This window comes from Scyliorhinus canicula, chromosome 4 (assembly GCF_902713615.1).
Source record: "Scyliorhinus canicula chromosome 4, sScyCan1.1, whole genome shotgun sequence".
Classification (NCBI taxonomy): Eukaryota; Metazoa; Chordata; class Chondrichthyes; order Carcharhiniformes; family Scyliorhinidae; genus Scyliorhinus; species Scyliorhinus canicula.
This window is the reverse complement of record NC_052149.1, coordinates 155,708,431-155,727,950: the sequence shown is the minus strand read 5'-3', so window position 1 is coordinate 155,727,950 and position 19,520 is coordinate 155,708,431. Positions and strand designations below refer to the sequence as shown.

Genomic DNA, 19,520 nt, shown 5'->3' with positions numbered 1-19,520 from the left:
GAGGCTGGGAGATTTCTGGACCGTAGGGCCAGCTGGATGGCCCTCCAGACCGTCCCATTCTCCCTCTCCACCTACCCGTTTCCCCGAGGGTTATAGCTGGTTGTCCTGCTCGAGGCGATACCCTTGTGGAGCAGGAACTGATGCAGCTCATCGCTCATGAATGAGGATCCTCTGTCACTGTGGATGTAGGCGGGGAGTCCGAACAGAGCGAAGATGGTGTTGAGGGCTTTGATGACGGTGGCAGACGTCATGTTGGGGCATGGGATGGCGAAGGGGAATCTGGACTACTCATCGACCACACTGAGGAAATACGTGTTCCGGTCGGTGGAGGGTAGGGGCCCTTTGAAGTCCACGCTGAGGCGTTCAAAGGGACGGGAGGCGTTCACCAGGTGCGCACGGTCTGGCTGGTAGAAGTGCGGTTTGCACTCCGCACAGACCTGGCAGTCTCTGGTGATGCCCTGACTTCCTTGACGGAGTAGGGCAGATTGCGGGCCTTAATGAAGTGGTACAACCGTGTTACTCCCGGGTGACAAAGGTTGTCGTGCAGAGTCCGGAGTTGGTCCACCTGCGCGCTGGCACATGTACCTCGGGATAGGGCATCGGGGGGGCTCGTTGAGCTTACCGGGGCGATACAAAATCTCGTAGTTGCAGGTGGAGAGCTCGATCATTTTATCATTTTTGATCTTGCCCCGCTGTGTGTTGTTAAACATTAAGGCTACCGACCGTTGGTCAGTGAGGAGAGTGAATCTTCCGCTGGTCAGATAATGCCTCCAATGCCGCACAGCTTTAACGATGGCCTGGTCCTCTTTTTCGATGGAGGAGTGCTGAATTTTGGAGGCATGAAGGGTTCGTGAAAAGAATGCCATGGGCGTGCCTGCCTGGTTGAGGGTGGCAGCTAGAGTCGCTCTCCACTTGAAAGGGTAATGTCTCGTCGACTGCATGCATCGTGGCCTTGGCGATGTCGGCCCTAATACGGTTGAAGGCCTGTTGAGCCACGGCCGCCAGGGGGAAAATGTGGACTGGATGAGTGGGCCTTGTCCGCATAATTTGGAACCCACTGGGCGTAGTAAGAAAAGAACCCCAGGCAGCAATTGAGGGCCTTGGGGCAATGGGGAAGGGGGAGTCCATGAGGGGGCGCATATGTTCGGGGTCGGGCCCCAGAACTCCGTTCTGGACAACATAGCCGAGGATGGCTAAGCGGTTCGTGCTGTATACGCACTTCTTCTTGTTATAAGTGAGGTTTAGGAGAGTGGCGGTGGGAGAAATTTGGCAAGGTTGGCATCATGGCTGATCGTGGCCACAGATGGTGACATTGTCTAGGTAGGGTAAAGTGGCACGCAACCCGTACCGGTCGACCATTCAGTCCATATCTCTTTGGAAGACCGAGACCCTGTTGGTGATGCTGAAGGGAACCCTAAGAAAATGGTAGAGGCGGCCATCTGCCTCAAAGGCAGTGTATAGGCAGTCCACCTTACGGATGGGGAGCTGGTGGTAGGCGGATTTTAGGTCTGCAGTTGAGAAGACCCGGTACTGTGCAATCTGATTGACCATATCAGATATGCCAGGGAGGGGGTACGCGTCGAGCTGCGTGTACCGAATGATGGCCTGGCTGTAGTCCACGACCATTCTGTGTTTCTCCCGCGTTTTCACCACTACCACTTGGGCTCTCCAGGGGCTGTTGCTGGCCTCGATGATGCCTTCGCGAAGCAGCCGCTGGACCTCGGACCTGATGAAGGCCCTGTCCTGGGTGCTGTACCGTCTGCTCCTGGTGGCGACGGGTTTGCAATTCGGGGTTAGGTTTGCGAATAGGGAAGGTGGGCTGACCTTTAGGATTGCGAGGTCGCACACAGTAAGGGGTGATAGAAGCCCGCCAAATTTCAATGTTAGGCTCTGGAGGTTACACTGGAAGTCCAGGCCAAGTAGCAGGGCAGCGCAGAGGTTGGGGAGGACGTAGAGGCGGAAGCCGCTGAACACTACGCCCTGGCAGTACCCCCGGATCGCCACGGAGTGGGACCCGGAGGCCAATGAGATTCTCTGATTGATGGGGTGTACCGCGAGGGAGCAGCGCCTTACTGTATCGGGATGTATGAAGCTCTCGGTGCTCCCGGAGTCCAGCAGACAGGAGATCTCGTACCTATCTATCTTCACGCTTGTGGAGGCGGTTGCTTAATTGTGCGGGAGAGACTGGTCAATCGTGACTGAGGCGAGTCGCGGCTGGTTGCCGCTTGTGTCAGACAATGGTGTGCCCAGGGGGGACACGGATCCTGAAACGATGGTGGTGCCCACATGCTGTGGGGCCTAACAATCCTGAGGAGGACAAGATGGTGGCGCCCACGGGTTGCACGTCGTGGGGGTTGAACAAGATGGCGGTGCCCATGGGCCGCACCAGGCATGGGGAGGGGAAGATGGCGGCACTCACTGGACGTGCGTGGTCCGTGGGGGGAAAGATGTTTTTCTAGCCTATCTATATCCGTCTGTAAATTTTTTATTTCCTCTTCACAACCTGCTTTCCCTCCTATTTTAGCATTATCTGCAAATTTTGCTATGTTGCACTTTGTCCGTGCGTGCAGATCATTTATATAAATTGTAAGCAGAAGATATTGTTGTTGTTCAGTGGGGACATATGGAGGCGAGTTTCTGTACAGGTTCCAGCCTTGGTGCAATAGTAACCACATCATTGTCTTTCTCTCTGGTAAAGTTTTCCTTGAATCCAGTGGTGGTAACCACCCTGAGAATTTGGAAGCGGTTCAGGCAGCATTTTAAGCTCCGTTCCCTGACTTCGCTAGCCCCCATCAGCAATAACCACCTTTTCCTGCCAGTGGGTTTGGACTCTACGTTTAAGCCATGGGAGGGATAGGGTTTGGAGACCTGTTTGTACAGGGCATGTTCGCCAGTTTTAAGGAGATGGTGGACAAATTCCAACTGCCTGGTTCCAGTCTTTCCAAATACTTTCAGATTCGCGATTTTTCCCGCAAGGCCTTTCCCTGCTTTCCCTTGGCACCATACTCTTCCCTGTTGAAGAGGATTCTGTCTTTGACCTGGTCTGGTGGGGGGACGATTTCCGGCAAATATGTCCATATCCTCTCAGCGGAGTCAGCTCTGTTGAGTGAGGTGAGGGTGAAGTGGGAGGGTGAGCTGGGTCTAATTCTGGAAGATGAAGTATGAAGTGAGGCCCTTCACAGGGTCAGCTCCACGTTGAGCTAAGCCTGATACAATTCAAGGTGGTGCACTTGACTAAAGCGAAGATGAGTGGATTTTTCTCTGGGCTGGATGACAAGTGTAAGTGTTGCTTTCGAAGGCCGGCTAACCACACTCAAATATTCTGGTCCTCTCCCTAGTTGGTGAGCCTTTGGGCCTCTTTCTTCAGCATCATGCCGGAAATACTCAATGTTGATTTGGATCCGCTGGTGGCCATATTTGGGGTATCAGACTCCCCTGTGCTTCAGTCGTTGGTGAAGGCGGATGTCCATGCCTTTGCCTTGTTGATAGCTCAGAGATGACGCCTGCTTGGGTGGAGTTCGCCCACTCTGCCCAGTGCCTCGACTTGATTAGGTGACCCCATTGCTTTCCTACATTTGGAGAAGATCAAATACACCATTAGAGGGTCAGTAGAAAGGTTCGTCCTAAGATGGCAACCATTCATTTCCTTTTTAAGGAGCTAGTTACCGTCAGCTTGAAGGAAGTTTAGTTCAGTTTTTTGGGGTTTAGTTAATATGTGCTTTTGCTTGTTAGTCTCGTGAATTTATTGTGTAACTTTGGTTAATTGTTTTATATGATTGTATTTATTAAGAAAATGTTTCAATAAACATATTTTTTAAGTGTGCTTGAGGGATTGAGATGATTTGGGTGTGGGGTGGGGAAGAAGAGAGAAGGTGCTGCAGGGCCCATAGAGAGAAAGGCTGCAGGTCCTAGGGGAAATAAGGTACTGCGGAGCCCAGGGAGAGCGAGACTGTGGGGCCACAGGGAGAGAACGTGCTGCAGGATCCAGGGAGAGAGAGGCAGCAGGCCTGAGGGAGAAAGGGGGAAAGGTTGCTGCGGGGCCCATGGAGAGAGGCTGCGGTGCCCGAGGAAAGGAAGGTGCTGCAGGGCCCATAGAGAAAAAGGCTGCAGGGCCCAGGGGAGAGCCAGAGGGAGAAAAAGTGATGTGGGGCCTGATGGATCTCTGTGTCTATTCGGAACCCTGGATATCTGTTATCCCTTCTCATTTCCCAAATAACAGAGGTCAAGTCTGTGCTTTTTGGCAAAGTCCACTTGCACTTTATTTGTCAGCTGTGCCCCTGGTAAGCTTGTTTTAAATACAAAATTTAGAACGTTTCCAACTAGCCCTGCAGCAAGCAAGTCAGATTAATCGTCTTTAGCGAATAAAGTAGTTGAGTTTTCATTCAATTACAGATTGTAGTAATTATTTAAATCATAATACACAGGATAAAATAACAAAGTAATTTAAACAAAAGAAAGATGGCGATTATCAAAAGTAAACAGCAAAGGAAATAGGTTTCAGAAATATAGATGAGGTGATCCCGGGATAAGTTTTTCTATCCCGGTAAGTGATTCTTCAGGAGATTATTATCTGAAGTTCTAGCCTTCTTTTTACTTCTGATTGGCTTTAGCTAATTTATAATTTACTCAATTCGGCCAAAATATCTGTCCATCAATTTAAGAGATATCTGTATTTAAATGTATTGGTGCAAATTTCCCATTCTATCGCTTGCCAATTTTCCAAATTGTCCACACCTGCACCTAACATTAGCCAATTAGAAAAGCACAGTTTTCGTTAAGTCATTATCACCCGAGACTGGCTGTTACCATAGAAACAGGACTACCCGTTCTGGGTCAGCAGCACCAGTTCTTACAATACAATGGGGCCTTTTAGCTAGTTGGCGTCACTGACCTTGCAGCCTCAAGCAACTTGCAAATGTGAAACCTAAGTCAAAGTGTATGATCTCGATTAACTTTTAGTGGATTCCCAGTTACTGTTGCACTCAAGTAATGCTTAATATGATGATAGTTAATTATTCTTAATGAGTTCTCATTTAACCCTTTTACCTCTATCATCTTCCCTTACTCTCATGGTTATAGCTGACTAGAAAAGTCAATTTCTATCAGGGCCCAAAGAGAGAGTGGCTGGAGGGTCCAAGGGAGAGAAGGTACTGCAAGGTCCATCGGGAAGAGAGAGAGGCTGCGAGGCCAGAGGGAGAGAAGGTACTGCAGGGTCCATCGGGAAGAGAGAGAGGCTGCGAGGCCAGAGAGAGAGAAGGTACTGCGGGGCCTATAGAGAAAACAGAGGCTGCGGGCCAGAGGGAGAGAAGGTACTGCAGGGCCCATAGAAAGAGAGAGGCTGCAGGGCCAGAGGGAGAGAAGGTACTGCGGGGCCCATAGAAAGAGAGAGGCTGCAGGGCCAGAGGGAGAGAAGGTACTGCAGGGCCCATAGAAAGAGAGAGGCTGCAGGGCCAGAGGGAGAGAAGGTACTGCGGGGCCCATCGGGAAGAGAGAGAGGCTGCAGGGCCAGAGGGAGAGAAGGTACTGCGGGGCCCATAGAAAGAGAGAGGCTGCAGGGCCAGAGGGAGAGAAGGTACTGCGGGGCCCATAGAGAGAGAGAGGCTGCAGGGCCAGAGGGAGAGAAGGTACTGCGGGGCCCATTGGGAAGAGAGAGAGGCTGCAGGGCCAGAGGGAGAGAAGGTACTGCAGGGCCCATAGAAAGAGAGAGGCTGCAGGGCCAGAGGGAGAGAAGGTACTGCGGGGCCTATAGAGAAAAGAGAGGCTGCGGGGCCAGAGGGAGAAAAGGTACTGCGGGGCCCATAGAAAGAGAGAGGCTGCGGGGCCAGAGGGAGAGAATATTCTGCGGGGCCCATAGAGAGAGAGAGGCTGCAGGGCCAGAGGGAGAGAATGTAGTACGGGGCCTATAGGGAAAACAGAGGCTGCAGGGCCAGAGGGAGAGAAGGTACTGCGGGGCCCATAGAAAGAGAGAGGCTGCAGGGCCAGAGGGAGAGAAGGTACTGCGGGGCCCATAGAAAGAGAGAGGCTGCAGGGCCATAGGGAGAGAAGGTACTGCGGGGCCTATAGAAAGAGAGAGGCTGCGGGGCCAGAGGGAGAGAATATTCTGCGGGGCCCATAGTGAGAGAGAGGCTGTGGGGCCAGAGGGAGAGAATATTCTGCGGGGCCCATAGAGAGAGAGAGGCTGCAGGGCCAGAGGGAGAGAATATTCTGCGGGGCCCATAGAGAGAGAGAGGCTGTGGGCCAGAGGGAGAGAATGTAGTACAGGGCCTATAGAGAGAGAGAGGCTGCAGGGCCAGAGGGAGAGAATGTAGTACGGGGCCTATAGAGAGAGAGAGGCTGTGGGGCCAGAGGGAGAGAATGTAGTACGGGGCCTATAGAGAGAGAGAGGCTGCAGGGCCCATAGCAAAGAGAGAGTGAGGCTGCGGCACTAGAGGGAGAGAAGGTACTGCGGGGCTGGGGGAAGAATAGTTTTTTATAATTAATTTACGGGATGTGGGCATCATTGACAAGGTCAGCTTTATTGCACATCTTTAATTGCCCTTGAGAAAGTGGTGTTGAGCTGCCTTCTTGAACTGCTGCAGACCCTGTGCTGTATGTATGCCCGTAGTGCTGTTCGGGTGGGATGTCCAGGTATTTGACCCAGCAACAGGATTCCTAGCCTCTGATCTGCTCTTGGGGGAGAGAGAGAGGCTGAAGAACCCAGAGGGAGGCTTTGGTGGTTGGGAGAGAGCGGGAGAGAGGGTCCGCGGAGCCCAGGGAAAGTGAAGATGCTGAGGTGCCCGGGCGTGGGGGAGGGGGGGTTCGTGAGTAGAGCCTGCGAGACCCGAGAAAGAGTAAGTGAGGGAGGGAGGGAGGGAATCTGCTCATCAGCTCTTGAGCGAGAAATAAATGGAAATGTGGCTCCTCTCGCAAAAATGGTGCCAACCTAATCTAAAGTATGTTGCTATTATTTGGGAAACCCAAATTAATATAGCAGTGTGCCTCCACGAATAATGTTAGCAACCCATTTAATAGTTAGAATGGTTGTTATATAACTTATTGGCAGACATGAAAACTAGAGCAGCTGTTTCTCTCTTTCTCCTGCACCTCATAGTAAATTTGCAAAGTAACGTAGCTTCCCTATGGATTGAAATGGCTGTAATTTGTCAGGCAGTTTCTCTATTTCTCATGCACTGATGCTTATAAAATAACTGTATTCTCTCTCTCTTTCTCTGCATTGAAACCTTTCAGTCTATCCTCTTTGCCCCTAATTTGATTTCTTTATTTCCACCGTTGAGCTCTGTTTAATTTTCATAGTTTTGTTTTTGAGATAATAGCCATTCGCACTGGATTAGGGATGTTTTTCACCACTTGAGCCTTTCAAACATGTATCAGAAAATGTAAATATGGCTTTACTGCGATTGATATTTGCCCTCTGCTTAAGTGCTGCTAAATGTTTTCTCATCCAGTGTATCTGGGAGATCAGAGACAAACTCCAACTTATTCTGATTGTAATATAGGAGCAGCATCAATAAACTGAACCCTGTAAATGCACCATGCTTGCTAAGAGTCCATTGAAGCGGCATCCGTGTATCATTATCCCTCTTCTCTTGAACCACTGCAAGGCCAATTCCAACCTAATATGTGATTTGATTTTTCAGGAAGAGGAAGAGCTGAGGAAAGAGGAGGAACGTAAGAAACTGATTGAAGAAAGAGAAAAATTTGAGAAAGAGAGAATGGAACAAGAGAAGAAAGAACAAGAAAACAGAGAGCAAAGATACAGAGAACGAGAGAAACAGATAGAAGAAGAAAGGTATGCTTTACATTTAGGGAGCACGCTGTAAATGGATGGAGCAGTGATGAATGGAAATTTGCTTCTTGGGAATATTGCAATGGAGAGATGCTGAATGATCGGGCAGATTTCCAGTTCCCAAAGTTAGCCAATGTTTAATTCCTTTCGCACAGTAAAACTAATTTCAAAATGGCATTTTCTACTTAATATGATGGGTGCTGATTGATATCAAAGGCTCTTGTTCAGTAAGAATTGTAGCAATCAGCGTTTCTGAAAGGTACAAAGAATAACAGCATGGTATGATTACAGGCTGTGTTTTCGGATCCTTGTCTTCCCTTTGGGACTTTTGTGACATCATCCAGTGACAAATTGCTGGAAATGTTTCTTCCTAAACTAGAAAATAAATGCTCTTGGTGAATGGGAAACGCTTCCTTTGAAAAGATGAAATACTAAGCTCCTGTAATATTGAAAGTGACATTGTGTGAATGATCTCGGGTATCTATCTGGACAAATTTGTACTTTCAAACATGAAGTAGTCTTTATACCTTTTTATGTTTTGCTTAAATTTGTACATATGAGGCATGCTAGAGATAGAGTGCTCAGTGTCGGATCTCAACTAGACAATTGTTCAGGTAGTCACTCTCAACCATGGATGATGCAAAGCAAAACCCAGGCACCTTGCGTGTGGTGGGGGGACACATTGAAGCGGGGTTTTTTCAAAGATGTCCTTGCATCTTTCTGGTGCCTGCCACAGAGAACATTGCTCCAGAAATGTCTCCATGATGTTCTACTCCATTAATTCAGCAATCCATGCCCAGTTTAGTATGTGTGTGGATCCCCTGCTGCATCTTCAAGTTTTTTTCAAGATTGAACATTTCAGAAAGTGACATACTGGTGAGAAACCAGCCGCTAATTATTTTGGTCTGACACTTACTGCTCACCACACTGGCTGGGTTACATGCTGCTCTGGAAAATTGTGCTGAAATTGTTCTGGTTTGGTGACAGTTTGCACTCACATTAACTTTCATAACGGCAAATATTAAATCATAAAATTGTACAATACAGCAGGAGGCCATTTGGCCTATGGGGTCTGTGTTGGCTCTTTTGAAGAGCAATCTAGTTAATCTCAATCGCTGGCCCTTTCTCCACATATTGGCATTTTTTTCTCCTTCAAGTATCTATCCAATTCCCTTTTGTAGACCATTCCTGAAGCTGTATCTTGTATCCCATCATGTTGTGCATTACAAATCCTAACCACTCACCGCATAAAATTGATTTTCTCATTTCTCCTCTGATTAAATTGCAAGTCATCTCAAGTCTTTTGAAAACTGTTTTCATTTATCTATTCACATAGAAAATGTCTAAATGTATGACAGTTAAAATAAATAAACTATTTATCCCATAAATACTGTTGGAACTGAAATTTTTTTTATTATTGGGCTGGGACTAACACGTTTGCTATATTTGGAGTATTCTGCCTTTGCATGCGAGAAAAATATCTATGCATAGTCTGTCTTCTATTATTTTCCTGGGTCCTTCAACAATAATATGCCAATTGTTCATCTCCATTTCACAAGTTAATGAATAGTAAATACTGATTCCATTAGTAGGGGAGACTAGGACGCGGGGGCACAGCCTTAGAATAAAAGGGAGTCACTTTAGAACAGAGATGAGGAGAAATTTCTTCAGCCAGAGAGTGGTAGGTCTGTGGAATTCATTGCCACAGAGGGCGGTGGAGGCCGGGACAGTGAGTGTCTTTAAGACAGAAATTGATAAATTCTTGATTTCTCGAGGAATTAAGGGCTATGGGGAGAGAGCGGGTAAATGGAGTTGAAATCAACCATGATTGAATGGTGGAGTGGACTCGATGGGCCAAATGGCCTTACTTCCACTCCTATGTCTTATGGTCTTATGGTCTTATGATGGATTTTTACTATATTTTGTCCAGTTTTCTTGGAGTTTATAGTGTTAATCCACCTAATGTGGGGTGGTTTCGGTATAATTTTGAGAAATCCATTGTGTCGGGGTCTTCACCATTTTGTAGTTGATTGGAAGTGGAGTCATCAAGAGAGGGCAACTCAACATTCTGAGCTGTCACACTATGAAACATTAGTATGGAGTTAGTTTGCATGTGCGATGGGGGTGGGAAGAAGCTCAATTTAATGCTGTCATCTCCTTTTCCAACCTTACCACTGATACTATCTTTTACCTTCACTTCCTGTGTGTGTGCTTCTTAATTTTAGGAAGAAATTGCAAACCGTGGAAGTGGATGAAATCCAAACTGCATCGAAGCCAAGTAACAACAAGGTCAGTGAGGTTTCTACTTCTAATTCTGGATGTTATAGATATCCCAGGTATCTGGATGACTGTGTGTCATGTCACTATGGCTCCTCTATAAGCAGAAAAGAGATAGGGCAATGAACCAGTTAACCATGCTGGCTGACTGGAATTTACCCCAGGCATAGAAAATCTAGATCCCATCACTGCCTCCATTGTATTTCAGCTGTTGCAGATTTTGAGCCAGGTTTTGCAGAGTGAGAATGTAATGTCACTGCCTCAACTCATTCTAGAAACCTGCTAATAATTCTGGTGCCCCTGTTATGGGAATTGGGAAACATCCAATGGGATTCTCCACCGGCGCGATTCCCCATTGCACTGGCAGTGCACCCACGCCTGTGGGTTTCCCGGCACCGTGGGGTGGCCACAATTGGAAATCCCATTGGCAGATAGCAGAAACGAAGAATCCCACTGCCGGCAAGGGTGCGCCGTCCAGGAAAACCCGGCTAGCGGACCAGAGAATCCCACTCATCTTCTATAAAAAGGAGACATTACAGATCTGGACAACTTTTAACATCCAAGCACCACCTAATTTACAGAATAAACATGGCTTTTTCTGTACATAATGGGCACGATCTTCCCCAAAGGGAACAAAGTCCCCTAGCGAGCACGTTTAGCCGTGTGTTTCCCGGCATCTGCAGTGCCGAGAAGCACGTGGCAGTTCAACACTACTCATGTTGAATAAGGGGCCTAAACGAGGAAGGCAAAGCCGAGGTCGCACATAGCCCCGTTTTTTACAACGGGGAGTACTGCTCGCCAGAACTCCTCATTACAGCGAGAGATTGGTGGCGTCCCGATCTCCGACTCCCGCGAAAACAAAAACCTGGATTCAGTCTGGGGCCGCCACAGTCGGGGGAGGGCCAATCAGAGGGTGGGGGGTGGGGCCTCATTCGGGACTGGGATTTTTTGTGTGGCCGGTTCGGGTCGGGTGAGCGACCGATCGGGGACACTACTTCCACGCTCCAGTTCCGCAGTTTGACTCCGCCATGGAGCACAGCACAGCCGCTGGAGGTCTCCGCGTGCACATGCGCGGCTCTGACCCGCAAGGGGGGCCGTATCGGCAGCTGGAGCTGCAAGCTCCACAACAGCTGCCTGCTAGCCCCTGCAAGGCTGTGAATCTGTGGCCTTTTGATGCCAGTTTTCCTGGCGTTAAAGACCACAGTTTTCATGACGGCGTGGGAACATAGTCCCTGAAATGGAGAATCCAGCCTCTGGAATGCATTTTGGAATGCAAACGGTTAAGAAACAGCATAATTATGAGAGAAGATTTTGAAGCGTGTTTTTGGGAGCGGAGTTTGGAAACTCATTTGACATCATCTGGGGAGTTTCTGAGGAGACATCCACAAACATTAATTTGGGCTTTAAAGTGGAGCATGTATTTGCCCACAGTCATCTTGTATGCTTAAAAGGGACTTTGTGTTAATGAGACCATTGTTGATTAAGATATATCTTGTAATCATGTTAATCCTAAAACCTGTGTAATTGTTAAACTAAGGGGGGAGTAAAAGAGTATTGTATCATAATTCAATTTTCTCATGTTTAATAAATGTTTGTTTCTTGTTGTTAAAACTAATTAGTGACCCTGTGACTCTGTTGCTCCACATTTTAGAAAGAAATGTAAAAGTTACAATCTTTTGTGCCAAGGTTCCATTTTGGGATCTTCCCGTTTAGTTATAACACCAGCTGGGATTGCAAAAGTCCTGTCACGTGATTCTTTAATTGTTTTGCTGATTTGTTCTTGCAGTGCTTTTTCCCCCATCATATCCCAGCTGCCTCTTCAATCCTGTTATGCTCTCAGATATCCTGCTGTTCTCATCTTGATGTATCACAGAGCTTTTATATTTTGCACCTTGTATAATTTTATTAATTCAATGGATTTGGGCAAAATGTTCAAAATGTGTTTTTAGCGTATTTTATTATGTACTTCATAGTTGTGATAAGCCTTGCTTCAGCTGTCTCCGTCCATTCAGTTTTAAAATAGCAATTTATAAGCTCAGTGTGAGCCTGCACTGGGCCATTAAAACATGTGCATAATTCTAACCATGTTCATTTTGAAATAGGAAGTGGAGAAAGAGGGATTGGAGGAGAACGAGGATGAAGAGAACAAAGGGTCCAAGATCAGCGATTCTGCTGAAAAAGCAGCAGTAAGCCTTTAATAAAGATCAAAGTGTGCTGATAGGGGATAGGCAGAAGCATTTTCTCCTGAAATTATAGCAATCCTGGATGGCCAAAGATGTAACTCTGCAGTGACAGATAACATTACTGAAAGACATTGCAGAAATTCACAGACCTGGTGGAAATTTCTAAAGTGTTATTCAGGCAATGGGTCAGAATTTGGGAAAGGATCCAGTGTTGTCTTGTTCATTTTAATTCACCTCAGTACAAATCAGTGAAGCTGGGTGGTTCTGGTGTGCACACTGATTCTGCGGTGATATCCCTGGAAGAGAGAGGATTGGATGAATGATGTTTGTCATCCAAAATCCTGTCAGTTCTACTTAGTTGCCTTTGCTGTACTGTGAAGCAGGCTAAGACTGGATATTAGCAGAAATGGGACCAAACACCTTCTTCATTGAGCATTTCCCTGCTTCAGTCTTGGAAATGTTTGAATTCTGGGAGATTTAGTTCTTTACCGTGGGTGGCATGGCTCGAGCGTAGGCAATACAGTACAGCAAACTTTATCCTCTCCCTCACAGTTTCACTGGAGCAGTGCTGATAGCCACTGGAGCTACGGAAATTAGCCTGACTCCAGGATTTCAGCATTCGGGCTTAACCATTTGATGGACAGAAATTCTCTCCCACACCACAGGCCTTCCCAGGAATTTCATGCCTGGTGAAAATAAAAGTTTTTAAAAAAGATATTCCAAGCATACACAATATCAATAAACACAACAGTCCAAAGAGACATAATTAAAAGTTTGTACAACTTTTCCCCTTTTAATCCCCCCCCGTCACGATGAACAGTTCCTCAAATAAAGCCATGAATGGCCACCTTTGCACTTTGAAGCCTTTTTCTGCCCCCCTTAGCTGGAGAAAGTCATACAAGTTCCCCAGCCAAGCTCATTCTCGCCTCATTGCCTCACACCAAAGTCCCCAACCTATCTCCCTCCCAACTCATCCTCCTACTTACACTTTATCCAAACCACCAGTGCCCTGATCACCCAACCACCCGTATATATCCCCAATCCTGCCCTCCCCCAAGTCATCAGAGCAGTTTCTCCAATAATGTGTTCTCTGGTAGCTGAAGGAAAACTCGCAACTCCTGCCACGCGAAGTCCCACACCTACCTATACCTAAACCCACTTCCCCTCAGTAACTCAAACATCTCCCGCAGCTCATCTGGTCCAGAAAACGTCCCCTCCGAGAACATGTCCCGCACCCCCTCCGGCCCCTCCTCCCTCCACTTTGGTTAAAAGTTTGATGGTTTAAAAGTTTTGATGCGAGTTTCAAATATGTAACCTTCACTCATTTTGAGGATGCTCAGTTACCCATTGGATAATATTGTTTCCCACAATTAGGAAAATGGAGTAATTCCTGAATGCTGAAGTCCTGAGGGAGCCTTAAAGCTCTCCCTCATCAGTGTGATAAAATATAATCCCTTTGACTTCTAGTCCCTGCCTCAGTGATCTGAAGTATCTCTTATCATTTTGGTGTGGATTTCAGTGGAATTGATGGCAGCTGTAACTTTGGGCTGCATAGTAAGCTTTCCTGCCAGCAGCTTTGAAGGCAGAAGGTGCACATAAAATCCAACACCAATCCGCCACCCCCACCCCATCCCTGCCCCCATCACAGGGGTGCTGTTGTGCGGCCTGCCCACACTTGGACCTATTAAGGCCAATTAAGGGCCTTATCCTGCTGCCTCGGGAGAGGCCCACGCCTCGGAAAACCCGGCATCTGTAGCTGCAAAGATTGGTGTCTAGCGGGGAGCCAGACGTGGTGCGTGGGAAAGTGGGAGGGGGATTGCGCTCCCGAGGAACCGCTGAGACATCTGAGCTGTCAGCCGATGGCTACAGTTCTCTAAGGCAGGTCTTTCTCCGGGGGGGAGGGGGGGTTGGATGTTCTGCCTCCAACTATTTAACACTACCCCCAGCATTAAATGGGTAAGGCCAGCCATCAGGATCGTGGGTGGGTTCCCCTACCCTGTCACTTCAGCCAGGGAGGTGCAATTGGGGCCTATGATACCCCTTTAAATCCAGCCTCATGTCACTGTTTTTTTGTTTGTTTAGCGTTGCTGAGCATTCTAGGTATTTGAAACTGAATTTTAAAGAGTATAGGAAACATTTATAATACAGTTAAAGATCAACGGGAAGCACAGCAGTTGATATAAAATATAATTACTCTTCTTTTCCTTCATATTAATGATCGAATAATGAGATTGCATGCTTCAAAGCTTGCATTCCAAATTTGATAGTGGATCATTGAGAATGGGAAGAAACAAGCATTCTGCTGTATATGTCACAAGAAATTTCAACCCACCCCCTCGCCATATGCACCAGCATTATGGCACCATTGCCTCAAAACATGCTACAGAATATTTTGTTCCAATGAATAAATTTGACATTCAGATAACCTGACAGAGAAGTCTCAGGAAGAGATGCAGTTCAATGAAGTTATGAACAAAATTAGGGAAGATGCTTACCTAAAACAAAACTTAAATCTGCGTTTACAGCCATGTTTATAAAATGCTGAACTTCAATATGGCATGTCCTATTTTTCTCACATTCCCTTCTATCAACAGGAAGCTGCAGCTCTTATTGCACTGCGGGATGGAAATCCTCGGGAGTTTTTTAAGCAGCGGGAACGAGCCATGACGACAAGTTTTGAGACTGTACATTTTTCAGGCCAAAGACCAGGTAAGAAAGTATTTTATTTTAGTTCCCATTTCACCACCTCCGACCCCTTATTTCCCCTTAGGCCTCTCATTCTCCATGAAAATCCCTTCCATCCAAATAGTAGAGGTAATAGAACAAAGAAAAGTACAGCACAGGAACAGGCCCTTCGGCCCTCCAAGCCTGAGCTGGTCCTGCCTCCCTTTTGTCATCAAATCCATTTCATAGCTGAGTGCAAAAAAATGTTACAAGAGGCTTGATGAAATGATTGTGATCAGGCCATCAGCTGCAAGACGTGGGCCAAGCAGCCTCATGTAAAGCTGAGTGCTGCTAGTAAGCCTTTAATCTGCATGTAACTAAGGTTTTTCGTATGGAACCTGATCCAGGTGATAACTATTCTGCAGGCGCCGGTTCAATCAGTTAAATTGGTGGAGGAGCATATGAAATGGAATTAATAATCAATCCCGTTGAATGATGTGGGCTGGAATTATGTAAAGTGATCTAACTCTTGCTAGACTGAATGGGTGGAATGGGCGATATCAGACAATGTAGTTGGAAATGTGTGGGACAGGGCCTGTCATATCAGATGAGGGAGGACAAAGGAGTTGGGTAAAAGAGCATTCAGTTGTCTTAAATAAAGTAAACAGGAATGGAGTGAAGTTGTATTCCGTTCTGCCAAGTGATAGTTGAAGTGAATTGAGCAGTTCATAAGATATAGGAGCAGAATTAGGCCATTTGGCCTTGTTATGTCAGATAATGTAAGTAGTTGAGGTTGAGTCATTAATAGACATGTTGAATAATATTGGGAAGTCCTACCAATATTTGAGCAGCTCTTCATTTTGAGTTCCTTTGGCCACTTTCCACAACATGTAATTGTAAACTAGGATATTTATTCAGTACAAATAATCAGTTCATTTCCAACTGAATTTTCCAATGAACAGGGCTCCACTGTATAAATAGTTTCTTGCGATATGTACTGGAGCAGAAACTGAACTGATTCAGCACTTACTGCAGATGCTATCCATTCTACTTATTGTTGTACATATTTTGATACTTGGGGTTTCATCTCTTCATTAAACATTTCTGTATTATTGTCTAGAGTAATCAAGACATTTGGAGAGAAAAAGATGTCTGGACCATGAAAATAACTAGATACAAAATGCTTGATGATGTCATTAAATCTAACCGAAGTCAAACTTTCGAACTGTACTAGGGGCAGTGGGTGGTGGAGTGTGGGAAAGAATTGCATGTACAGTTTTGTTTAATGGCCATATCTCTCCAACCAAACAAAAAAGGGTTGATATTTTAACAATCCTTGTCAATTAAAAACCAATGCAGCTGAATTGAAATCATTCAAGGCACTCATTTGGTTGACCCTGTCAACCTTTTTAAGCAATATAGATGGCAGTATATCTTGGAGGATGTTGAACAGCAAATACTGAAAGAATTAATGAGAACAATCTTCCTGATCCTTATAACCTCCCTTAGTGTTAGTAGTAGCATCAGCTCTGCAAAATTTCCATTGCTACTGTCAGCATTGTCCTATTCTTAATATGCGACCCAGCGCCAACCTTCCCAATGCTGCTCTTAGCAATGTAATATTCGCAAAATGCATTCTGATACTTGTCTTCCCACTGCCACTCTCAGAAGAATACGACTCTATATGTTAACGATGATCTGCATACTGTGTTCAACAATGCATTATCCTTCATATCTGACCTGTTTTACCAATGTTGGTTGGTGTGACCACCACACAGTCCTTGTGGAGACCAAGTCCTGTCATCATGTTATATAACACAATGAACACACTAAGGGCAGCATGGTAGCACAAGTGATTAGCACTGTGGCTTCACAGCGCAAGGGTCCCAGGTTCAATTTCCTGCTGGGTCACTGTCTGTGCGGAGTCTGCACATTCTCCCCGTGTCTGCGTGGGTTTCCTCCGGGTGCTCCGGTTTCCTCCCACAGACCGAAGACGTGCAGATTAGTTGGATTGGCCATAATAAATTGGCCTTAGTGACCAAAAAAGGTTAGAAGGGGTTATTGGGTTATGGGGATAGGGTGGAAGTGACAGCTTAAGTGGGTTGGTGCAGACTCGGTGGGCCGAATGGCCTCCTTCTGCACTATATGTTCTATGTTAAGTGGGATAGATGCTGACCAAATCCAGAAGCGAGAAACTGGGCATCTATAAATTGCTGTAATCCATTTCAAACTGCGGAATTGTATTCTCCCACAATCTAAAACCTCAAGGCCTTGCACATCCCTCAACCCTACCATTACCATCCAGCCAACGGAGCAACCCTGGTTCAATGAGAGGAGTAGGAAAGCATGCCAGGAGCAATATCCGGCATATTGTAACGACCTTTTCTGTTTGTTCCTGTTTAATCCCTGTTCATTATTTTATTTCCACTTTCTTTTATTTTTCCTGTTGCTTTTTGGATGCATGGATATATTTAATGCACCTTTACTTTAAGACAAAGCAGCCTATACCTTTAGTTCAAAAAGCAGGATCCAGAAGACTGTGCTGACCTAGACTGGTGATTGCCAATTGGCCAGTGTCAGTGATGACTTGGTTTGATTGATTTGGCTGGTGGCCAATGACTGGGCCCAAGAGTCTGTGTTCTGTCCGATAACAGGTGGTGATTGGATCTGATCCCACTGGAATGTTCTCAGACTCACACGGTTGAAGTTTGGTTTCAGTTTTGATTCTGCAGCTTGGATGAAGGGTTCTAATTCATTCTCTCCCAAAAGGTCCAACTAAACCCTGTCCAGAAGGCCACTGTGAGGACTGACTCACTCTCCAGGAAGTTGGGGTGTTGCTCTCTGGAGGCTGCAGAGGCCTGGAAATAAAGCCATGAGCTGGAAGCAGGGTCTGATGTGAGATAAAGTGTCTCCAGGAAGAAATAAACCTGAGTGTGAACCTCGAGCTGAAGGCCCAGTTTAATAAAAACTGAAGTGTCTCTCCAGAAGAAAGCCTGCTGTGTTGTGAATTAATTATCTAGCCAATGTGTTCCAGTATAGCTGAAACACTGGAATCCACCCAACAAAGTAGAAAATTGCCCAGATATGTTATAGCCACAAAAAGCAGGAAAAACCTGATCTGGTCAATTACCACCCCATAAGTGATGGAAGATGTTGGCAGCATTACAATTGCAGCACTTACTCAGCAATAATTGCTCACTGATGACCAGTTTGGGTTCCAACAGGACCACTCAACTCCAAATCTCAATACAATTTTGTTTTAAACATGAACAAAAGACCTTAATTCCAGGGGTGAGGTGAAAGTGAGTGCCCTTGACATCAGGGCAGCATTTGATAGAGTGTGGCATCAAGGGGCCCCGAATGAAACTGAAGTCAATGGGAATCAGGGGGACATTTCTCCACTAGCTGGACTCATACCTCGCAAAAAGGATGATGGTTGTGGATTTTGGAGGCCAATCATTTCAGTCCGAGGACATTGATGCAGACACCAAAGACCTTCATCAATAACTTTCCCTCCATCAAGGTCAAAAGTGGATATTTGCTGATAATTGCAGAGTGTTCAGTTCCATTCACGACCCCTCGGATACTGAAACAATCATATTTGTTCTGAGTTGATTCCAACTCAACTCCATTTGTCAGTTAATAGTCTGCTGCAGCCAAAAACAGGTTGTCTATCAATCTGTAGCAATCAGCTCTTCATATATTGAGATGGTGACAAACTGCATTCACTAAGCTGTTTGTTTACTTCAATCTGCATTCATTGCTCTAGATAACAGCATGTCACACTTAAGTCCGTAGCTGAACACCGTAAGTGATATCTATCCAATAGGCTAAAATTGTGACTGACAGAAGATCTTGTTTTTTACTTCATTGGAACATTGGTGTGTTTTGGCTTCTCCTTCGGTAATGTTTTGTTAAGAACTTCCTCTGCTATGGATCTCTGAGCCATCTGCTGCTGTAATTAAACTTTGCAGGAAGGATCAAAAGGATGGAGATGAAACCCAGAGTCTTCCCTGAATCTTAATGAGAATGCTTTTTCTTTTATCAACATTTTTTGACTAACATTTTTTTGGAAATCCCCTTTCAACAAGTACATCCCCAGCACACCTCTCCCAAAGTTGTTCAAGTGCGATCTTGAAAGGACAACAGCTCATTGTCCTGCCCAGTGAACAGATGCTCACGTCTGAAGGGATTTGATGATTTCTAGTACAGTGGAGCCATGTTATTATCATACCCAACTTACAATGTATGGCAGTTCAGCAATTCAGTCAACTTAGAAAACAGATCAAAGGTTAAAACAAGACAAATAATGGAAACACAATAAAGTTAAAGACACCAGAAAGAAATGTAGCACGGGCACAAAAGACGGGAATGTAGTTGGGCGGAGGCTGACGTAAGTAACGGATCATGAAACGAGAAGTAATTGGCCTTGGGAAATGGGATATATAGGGAATAGAAAGGAATGATGGTTAAAAGGTAGACAGCGTAGAATGGACATGAGCAAAAAAGATATTGAGGGTTAAGATGTGAAAAAGAGGAAATAGCATTGGGGGAAATGATAGGAAAGGCATGTGAAGGGGAAAGGGTTATTTTTAAAAAAGAGAGAATTT

The 19,520-nt window shown here is 45.9% G+C and overlaps 1 protein-coding gene across 5 annotated transcripts in view; it reads left to right on the top strand.

The window, feature by feature from the left end:
- The window catches only part of LOC119965106 (drebrin-like), a 284,430-nt gene that overhangs the window by 233,504 nt on the left and 31,406 nt on the right, over positions 1 to 19,520 (top strand). For all 5 annotated transcript variants that reach the window (XM_038795409.1, XM_038795406.1, XM_038795410.1 and 2 more), the window contains 4 exons: positions 7,638 to 7,789; positions 10,012 to 10,075; positions 12,166 to 12,249; positions 14,841 to 14,955. In XM_038795409.1, the coding sequence (XP_038651337.1) occupies positions 7,638 to 7,789; positions 10,012 to 10,075; positions 12,166 to 12,249; positions 14,841 to 14,955 (415 nt within the window). The remainder of the gene's footprint in view (positions 1 to 7,637; positions 7,790 to 10,011; positions 10,076 to 12,165; positions 12,250 to 14,840; positions 14,956 to 19,520) is intronic.